Consider the following 9,845-nt stretch of genomic DNA (forward strand, 5'->3'; position numbering starts at 1 on the left):
TAATAATATGTAACAGCCTACTCTTTGCCCAGGTTAACACCTATGTCTCCAACAAAAGAGACTTCAAGATGCTGACAGGGGGTACTCTCTCACATCCCTACTTAGGGTGTGACAGCATACTGGCCAGTCCTGGTGCATCCCGAAATACAGCTTGCTTTAATTGGACAATTGTGGATTTGTTCTTTTCTCCTCAAAATTCTCACGTATAACATATTTCTGAACTCTTAGAAAAATGCAGCTCTGTTTTATTCCAGTTAACATTCTAATGCACTCAGTAGGGAAGGCATTGTATTCGGCGCTGTAGAGATTAGCAGAGTTTGGGTCTGCGCTGAGACTCTGGTTTCAGATAGTAATGGGCGTAGTTTCTGCTTACAATTTAGGTGCATGGACTAATTATTTATGCTCCTTATGGTATTTTCTGTGAAGAAACAGAATAGTAAACTGCCTGATTGGGAAAATGGGTTTGCCATAGTGAAGTATTGCCCACTATTCCAACAATGGAGGGTCCTAGATGTGAAATGGTTCTGCTGAGACTCAGGCTAGTTAGAGATGTCAGTGTGGAGACAGGACAGAACACAGTTGAACTGGGATAAAAACCAGAGGATCCTAAAGTTCTCGGGACCATTCAGAAAAAAAGAAACCGTGAGTCAGTCAGTTTAACAGTGTGTCAGGGCATTGCTGATATGTATAATCTTCATTTGTCTGAATATTTTAGGTGTAAATTACTGGAGTAGCAGGCCCAATCGTTCTGGGTTCTGTGTGCACCAGGTCATGTGTAGTTAGCAGAGGCAGAGGATGAGAAGACAGTTGGTAGTTGGATTCCACAAGGATGAGTAAGATACTGTGTCTACAAGGCGGTGCTGTTGAACAGCAAGGAGACAGGATATGGGTGCTACGTCATTTAAATACAGATGGGATGAATTTAGAATTACTATGATTGACCAAAGGCTCAAAATACAGAAATGGGAATGACTTCCTATGTATACAGAAATGTGAAACAAGTAAGTTTGGAAATCTGATGCCCTCTCCTGGCCCCTGCCCCTGGGGCATTTGCATGCACTTAAGTGCAGATGCACAGAGATGTACACAGAAACACACACACACACACACACACACACACACACACACACACACAAAACAAAGGGGGTAGAAAATAGTAAAAGGTTAAAACAAGAAGCAGGAATAAAGAAAATAATACACAAATCAGTTTACAAGCTTTGGATGATAACTGGCTCTTTGTAGAAAAATTTCCCACTGTTAGCTTAATATTTCCTCTTTCAAATCATTTCATCTTTTCTTTTTTCTTTTCTTTCTTTTTTCTTTTTCTTTTCTTTTCTTTTTTTGTTTGTTTGTTTTTTGTTTTTTGTTTTTCAAGATAGGGTTTCTCTGAGTAGCCCTGGCTGTCCTGGAACTCACTCTGTAGACCAGGCTGGCCTCTAACTCAGAAATCTGCCTGCCTCTGCTTCCCAAGTGCTGGGATTAAAGGCGTGCACCACCACTGCCTGGCATGCAACTACCACACTATAATAATGAAGAATAAGTCTTTATGGATGGAATTTTAAAACATAATGTAAGCAGTTTTGAACAGAAAGATACCATCCTTCTGAGTTTTTGCTTTCCATCTCTGTGCTGAGATAAATTCTCTACCAAAATTGAAAATTACTGCATGGTAATTGAGTAGAGATACAATTCTGTAAGATCAAAACATCACACAGGCATTTAAACTCATGACTGTCTACTACTTCTAGGAATTATTCCATTTGTCTTGGCCACTTCTGTCCTGTTATGTTGTCAGCCTAATTCCCATGGGAATCCAGGATCCCTTCAGGTCTGCAGGCATTAAATTTCCTAAGCTACCGTCCTGTTCTTCGCCACAGGCCTTTGTTATAATAGGATATCTGACTCAAGGAGTCTTTCTAGATTCTCGTTAGGCGCTTTTCAAAGAAAGTAAGTTGCTTAGAGTAAGATCTTTAGGACTGTGAAGTCATCAGAAAGGGAAGGACATTGAGCTAGGTTTTTGTTAGTTTACAGGATGTTAACTACTTTAAACTCACTGGGTAACTTTACTGTTTTAATCATCCAGAACTCTATGTAGACTTCTCATGTGCAAACAAAACAACCACAGGCAAGACTATACAGCCCTCCTGGTAGAGACCTATGTTCCCTTGGTGAGTATACTAGCTAGTTCAATGTCAACCTCACACAATGTAGTCGTCAGTATTGGGGTTCACGAATCACTTTACAAACTACAGGAACACCAATCTCAGCCAGACTAGGACAGTTTATTGAGCATATACTCCAGGACTGATCAACGAATCACTTTACAAACTACAGGAACACCAATCTCAGCCAGACTAGGACAGTTTATTGAGCATATACTCCAGGACTGATCAATCAGAGTCACAGTCAAGATTTGGGAACTGCAATGTGACACAAAGTTTAGATCCTACAGTGGTTTTTTTATGCCTAAAATCCACAAACATCTGTCCCATGTTATTCCACCAATCAGGATGTCAGGATAGGGAATTCCCTTAGGAACGTGTCATTGTACATTTAGCCTGTTCTCTTTGGTTGGGGTATTCAGCTGTGCCAGGGGACTTGCCTAGTCTAATAGTCATGTCTGAACTGCCCACCAGGATGTCAGTTACCCATGTACTTGTTTCTTTTTACAAAGTAGGATGTCAATTCTCAGGTATGTCTTAGGAACTTAAACTTTACTCCACCATTACTCAAAAGAGAAAACTTATTCCCAATGATTCCTTCTATTGGTCCAGGTATCTCTCTTAAGTTGGGGTCCATCTCAGAGGCAGCTTATAGTATAAAACCTCAGAATAGGTGTAGGAAGTGCTGTTGGGCGGTCGGTTCGGGTCAAGGCTTATTGTAGGTAACTATACTGTTCTACTGACTTCTATTGTGATTGGTTTCTAAGGGCACATAATATAACAGAATATGTAATAAACTTGGCATTGAAAAATTCCATAGTAACACAAGAAACATATGAGAAAGTTTCCTTATACTGGCAGGCTAGTCAGGTAACTGTTACCTAGGTCTTAACATTTTACCTAGGCCCTAACAGTCAGAGAAGAGAGATCCTCGATTGAGAAAAATCCCTGTATAAGATCTGGCTGTGGACAAGTCCAGCATTTTCTTAATAAGTGGTTGGAGAGGAGGGTCAGCCCATTGTGGGTGGTGCCATCCCTGGGCTGGAGTTCCTAGTTCCTATAAGAAAGCAGGCTGAGCAAGCTATAAAGGTAAAGTCAGTAAGCAGCACTCTTCCATGACCTCTGCATCAGCTCCTGGCTCCTGCTTCGTCTGAGTTCCTGTCTGGACTTCCTTTGGTGACAAACTGTGATGTGGAAGCATAAGCTGAATAAAACCCTTTCCTCCTCAAATTGCTTTGGTTGTGGTGTTTCATGAAAACAACAGTAACCCTAGGTAAGACAATGACCTAGTGCTTTAAGTCTAATCTTAGGGAGAAATTTGTCTTGATGTAGACTTCCCTACTCTCCTCCTTCCACGCGAGGTCATTTAAAGTCACAAGCATCATCACACGTCACCATCCTTTCAAAAAAGAAATGGTAAAAGAGAGATGTTTGCATACCAACACAACTTTGATACAAAGTTGACTTAATCATCCTTTAAAGGACTAAAGGAAGATGAGCGCCCAAGAACAGCGTTTTGGGAAAAGTCTACCATACTGCTGCTAGTTCTCATTTCCTCTTCTCTGCTCCTCAACTTTCACTCCCTACCCTTGGTCTTCCTGCCTCCCAAACTCTCCAATATCTCAGCCGCACCTTTTCCTCATTGACATCACTTTCGTGGGGACTTAAGCCATCTCCTGGTGTTTGTAAATGAAAATCCGTGGGGCATGCTGAGGAGAGAATATTCAGGGAGAAGTGACACCATGGGAGTGGTTGCTTTGCTTTTCCCGATACTGGTGAACGTTAAACAGGCCAAGAATGCACATGTCCTCAATAAATAGTCACTGAATAAACACAGGCAAGGAATAAACTGTGATCAGTCAGTAGTTTCACCTTCTGGGTAAACTGATTATTAATAATGTAAATTCCCAAATAGAAATGTTTTTTCTTACAAACACCAAACCAAACATAAAAATAGAAAAGTATTTGGAAAAAAAATAAAGCAACCTAAGAGAAAGAGTGAGATCAAAACCAAACCTGATCCTTGGTACAGACAGAATGTCAGCCCCAGTCATAAGGAAGCCTTGGCTCTGCTCTGTGGTTTCGAACCAGCGCCACAGAGGAGCATCCATAGTCTGTCGCCGCCCTCTGCTGGTCTCCTGCGGTCAGACTTGCTAGGATTTAAGCACGCCGCGCACAGCCGATGGCGTCATCTCAGCGCCTGGCCGGAGGCCGGAAGTCAGTCATTACTTCCGCTCTCCCGTCCCTCCTGGGCGTCTAGAGGCGGAAGTAAACGGTGTCTACCGCGAGCTTTGGTACGGAAGGGAACGCGAATACAGTGTTGGGTTGGGGCTGAGGTTGGGGCGCCGCTGTGGCGTTTGTAAGCGGGTTGCAGGTCTCTGCTAGACAGTGCAATGCTAAAGGCCATTGCAGAATTGAGGGAAGGAGAGGCTTCGATGTGGAATTACGGCGGTTTTGAGTTTAGACTCAAGTTCTACCCTTCACACAGCTAAGGAGCTCGGCATTGTGTCAGCATTGTAACCTTAGGGACGGTGCCCGCCCCTTAGGATATATATATCTTTATGAAATAATGTATGTAAAACACTGGGTTCTGGGTTAAAGTGCGATTGTGATTCCGCCACCTTTCCTCCATGCATGGAGGATGGTCTTTTGTTGCCGTTTTCTTTTCATTATGACTGAGAAATGTTTAGTTAGCGAGAGGTCGTGCATCTCGCAAAAATGATGTGGAGGTGTCCAGCCCGGATCTCTTTATTCTCTATTACACTGGCGATATTTTTGCCTTTTCTTTTCGGGATTGGAGGTGTGGCAGTAGTCTGGTCCTTACCCTTTTCTGAAGATATCCAAAGTCTCCCGTCTTACAAAAACAAAAACCAGAAAACAAACCAAAAATAAATAAATAAATAAAACCAAAAGAAAACCTCCCCACTTAAATGCTGCGTCAAAGAAAAGCAAAAACAAACAAAATTAGCTGGATTGTGATGCCCCAATGCCACTGATAAACAGTTTTCTTTAAAAGCCTGTTAGCTTTCCAACTGTGGGACAGAACATAAGTCTTTCTTCTTGAACGTCACTAGTTACAATCACCAAGATGTTGATGATGCTCACTATAATGTTCCTTAAGAAAATGGTTTGTTTTAGAGTAAAACTGAAGGTAATTATTCTATATTTACTTTAAAAAATTGTCTTGGGCTAGTTAACTTGCCAGAGGTTACAAATTCAGCTCAACAATCTGTTTTTAAAAGGACATTGTGTCTATACAGTGACTTGCAAATATAGCTTGGACTCAAGAAAATGATTGTAATGTCATTTTTTTTCTGAACAAAAAGATAATTTAACTCAGAAAAGTGCACGTGCTTGTGTATCTGCAAGTGCACTCATATGTGAGTTGTGAGTTTGATATGAAAGTAGTAAGTTCTGTGGGGAGGAAGGGTCTACCTAGAAGGGGATGGGAATATGAGAATTATGGGTAAAAATAATAGGACATGTTTCTAATGTAGAATTTATATTTATAATATATATACATAGATATATGTACATATATATGCATGTTTGTGACATGAAAACAAAAGAGGGACTTTGGAAAGGTAGATATAAATATAAATTCTATCATTTATTATGTCAGTTAAAAATAATGAAAAGACAACAAGGACATTGAGACTAAAATGGGCGAGGATGTTCAGAACAAGATTGCTTTCTTACTGTTTTGAGTGAAGTTGAGTGGGCAAGGAAGAGAGAAAAAACTCCCATGGGGGTGTTTATCACAAATGACATTAATCAGAGGAGGGCTGTTTTGGGCAATCATAGATGCTCAGTTCAATTTCTTATGTGTTGATTCACTTTGAAGATATTTATTTGGAGGGTAAGTTATATAAAGAAAAACAAAATCTACTTGTGACAGATCTAGCAGAAACCTTAATAGATTTTTTTTTACCCTTAGGAGTTTTACCCAAGCTTTTGCTTATCTTTGGTTTATTGGCTTTAGAATTTCTTTTGAATATTTGGTGGCATGTTTATCGTTTACCATGGTGCTAATCATCTGAAGAGAATTCACTGTCTAGGGTAGTAATCGTGCTGATAGACTTAGTATATGTATTGTTAGTGACTGATTTTTTAAAAATTTATTATTCAATGATATATATGTTATAAAAGGTACATAAAATAGAAATCTTCACAGGATAAGACAAGTATAGTTGGAAATTCATACTGTGTTCTCTTCTTACACCCTATTGGATCATTTTACATGTTTATTTATAAAGCTTGTTATAAAACTTGGCTGATTGTAATGTGACTGTTCTGTCCAGTTATCCAGCAGAGGTCACCCATGAGTATCTGGAAGGGAAAAGGTTGCTGAATTATACAGGCTAGAGCTTTCTTTCTTACTTACTATGTATACTTTTATTATTTTCTTGAGAATTTAATGCAGTGTATTTTCATCAAATTCACCCCACGCCTCCAGCTCCTCCAAGATTCACATCCCATCCTGTGACCATTCAACTTTGTGTTCTCTCTCTCTTTTTTAAACCATTAAATCCAGTTAGTGTTGCCTGTATTCCTTTGGTTATATGGCCACCATCAGAATGTTTGATGTACTGGGGCCCACACCCTTGACTGAAAAAACAAACAAACAAATTAAAGGAGGACATGACTATTCTTGAGGTTGGTGGATGAGAAGGGTTATTGTAGATATGGGGAATATAACAGCCAGAGATATCTAGAATAATCTATAGTGGACATGAGCGGCAGACTGAGCTGGGCCATGTGAGGAGAGAGGAGAGGAGAAGAAGAGAGGGGAAATTTGAGCATCAGCCAAGAGGCAAAAAGGACCAAAAGCGCTGGCATTGCCAAATGGCTAGATTATATATGGAAGAGCAGCTTGGGGAAGGGCAGCCCAGCCTCTGGCTGGAGAGTTCAGGGGTGGGATATGCCAGCCAGGAGGACCCTGTAACAGGTAGAGGACTGAGGGATGGTGGGAGAACCTGGCAGCCAGGTCAGCTTTGATACTAGCTGAAGTATCTTGACGTCAAGAACACTTCAGCTAGTGTTCTTGGCAAACTCTTGTCCCTGGTTTAAGACCAAACAACTTTGAATTAGAAAATTAATTCCTCCTTCTCCTTTCTGGTGTTGGGGATTGAATTCATGTCCTCATGCATGCTAAGGATATATGCTGTATCACTGATCTACCTCTGAATTACACTCCATCCCCTCAACTGTATCATTGTCAAGATGGAAATGAGTTCAGAATTATTGTATTGCACTCAAAGAAACAGTTTGGTAAACTGAGGTAGAGATTGATGTTGACAGCTCTTGTCCAGAGATGTGTGTTTGTGTGTGATCAATGTGATCCATTTAAATGGTATTATAAATTAAAAAAAAAAACATTAAAGATGCAAAGATGCAAATTAGACAGTCTGAAGTGTTGTTTTTTAGAACTACATTTAGAGTTTGAGATTAAGGTAGCCAGAAGCAAAGAAATCTATTGTCTGTGGGCAGAGTCAGTCCAGACATCTAGCAAGTTGAAAGGCAAATGGTAATGAAAGTGCCATTTATTAGGAAAAAAAACAAAGATGCCAGAGACCAAAGAAACCAGAGAACAGAAGAGATGGAGAGGAGAACTGATTCAGAGTCAGAACAGGAGGCACAGTGAACAAACAGAACAATACAAGGGCAGGGCAGCTTGGGGCAGCAATAGTGCTGTTCTGCTTCTCTGTAAGTCAGTAGAGGAAGAGCCCTAAGTCCACAGGAGCCCAACAGAAGCAGTGAGACAGGAGATGCATGCAGTACCAGGAGAGCTGGAGAGAGAGACACTTTCTCCTGGAGAATCATAATATTGACATTGGTTATTCACATAATATTGTATTTCACACAGCATTTGAAATACTTTGGGCTATCTGATGATTATGGCATCAAGAAACATCTGGTCTATAAGAAGGGACTTTCTCTTTGATTTAAGAGGTTGGATGCTCCAGTATTCAACAGTTTTCCTCTGGTCGATTTCATTCAGGCCGTTTAGTGTGGAGTGCAACAGTAAAGACAAGGAGTCTGTGGAGAATGAGGACCTACTGAACAACTTGCTCACCATGGGAGTTGACATTGACAGGGCAAGGAGGTGACAGCCTGGAGTTTTTAACAGGGCTGTTACGAATGAGCAGGAGCTGAAGCTATTTCTTCTCTCCAAAGGAGCTAGTGACAAAGTGATTGGTAGCATCATATCAAGATATGCACGAGCCATAACATGCACTCCTGAAAGTCTTTCAAAATGGTGGGATCTGTGGAGAAAGATTATGACATCAGACCTTGACATTGTAAATATTTTGGAGCATTCTCCTGAATCCTTTTTTCGGTCTAATAACAACCTGAACTTAGAGAATAACATAAAGTTCCTCTGCTCTGTTGGACTGACTCAGAAATGCCTCTGCCGACTGCTGACCAGTGCTCCCAGAACCTTCTCCAACAGTCTGAATTTGAATAAACAAATGGTTGAGTTTTTGCAGGAGACCAGTATATCCTTAGGTCACAAGGATCCCACAGATTTTGTCAGAAAGATAATTTCTAAAAATCCTTCCATCTTAATTCAGAGTACCAAATGCATGAAAACTAACATTGAATTTTTACAGTCAACTTTTAACTTAAACAAAAAGGACCTGCTGCTTCTGATATGTGGTTCAGGGGCTAGAATCTTAGACCTTTCCAACGACTGTACCAAAAAAAACTACACAAACATCAAAAAGAGGCTGCTTTCTCTCGGATGCACCGAGGAGGAGATACAGAGGTTTGTCCTAAGCTATCTGAATATGATCTTCTTGTCAGAGAAAAAGTTTAACGATAAAATAGACTGCCTTATGGAAGAAAAAATCAGTATGTCACAAATAATTGAAAATCCGAGGGTGTTAGACTCCAGCATAGATACTTTGAACACTCGCGTCAGAGAGTTGTCACGTGCTGGGTATGACTTGAGCACATCTAGCATCGCTCTGCTGTCCTGGAGTCAGAGAAGATATGAAGCTAAGCTGAAGAGACTGAGTGGATAGGACAGCGCTGGAGGAGTCACGGGGAACCGGACTAGTGTGCTGGCTCCAGTTGGACTTTTCAAACAGGAGAGCTTTATTGTTTTAATAAATATTTTAAAATATTTAAGATTACATTTACTTGTATATGTGTTTTGTGTGTATGTATAGCAAGTCTGTGTGTGTGTGTGTGTGTGTCTGCTCACGTGTGTACATGCCAAGGCACATGTGGAGGTTGAGGAGAGATGTTAGGAGCTGAATGTCTTTCTGCAGAGTGGGTTCCAGGGACAAGCTAAGTTATCAGGGTCAGAAGCAAAGTGTCTTTATCCACTGAGCCTTTTGCTGGCCCAAGAGCTTTGATTTTTCACCACGGACACATGTATAATGATTTCATGAATACTTTGTTTTATAGGACATACGAACTTGCAGTTACTATGCTCAAATATAGTCCTTCTAGCTACCCCTTCTTAGTTTAAGTTAATGTAACAGTCCATTATCAATTATGTGGTTTAAGCTTTAGCTGTTGTAGTAGTGGTGGTGGTAAGTAGTTCCTGAAATCTACAGTAGAACCATGTGTAGAAAAATTTTTACAAAATTTGCTTTCATAGTTTCTGTTTATGTTTTAACAGTCGACATATTTGAGTTGGAGATAATAGCTTTCTCAGCACGTGGACCCTGG

At 40.5% G+C, this 9,845-nt stretch overlaps 2 protein-coding genes across 2 annotated transcripts in view; one reads left to right on the forward strand and one right to left on the reverse strand.

Moving 5' to 3' along the window:
* The window catches only part of LOC143434431 (uncharacterized), a 72,933-nt gene extending 68,593 nt beyond the window's left edge, over positions 1-4,340 (reverse strand). The window contains exon 1 of the mRNA XM_076913081.1: positions 4,179-4,340. The gene's annotated coding sequence lies outside the window, so the exon portion shown is untranslated. The remainder of the gene's footprint in view (positions 1-4,178) is intronic.
* Positions 4,341-4,356: 16 nt separating this feature from the next.
* LOC117720708 (transcription termination factor 1b, mitochondrial-like) lies at positions 4,357-9,301 on the forward strand. The gene is given in 2 exon segments (XM_034519336.2): positions 4,357-4,456; positions 8,029-9,301. A coding segment is annotated over 1 exon segment (1,137 nt). The 5' UTR covers positions 4,357-4,456; positions 8,029-8,053; the 3' UTR covers positions 9,191-9,301.
* The last annotated feature ends 544 nt before the right edge of the window (positions 9,302-9,845 follow it).

Source organism: Arvicanthis niloticus, chromosome 15, assembly GCF_011762505.2.
Source record: "Arvicanthis niloticus isolate mArvNil1 chromosome 15, mArvNil1.pat.X, whole genome shotgun sequence".
Taxonomy (NCBI): domain Eukaryota; kingdom Metazoa; phylum Chordata; class Mammalia; order Rodentia; family Muridae; genus Arvicanthis; species Arvicanthis niloticus.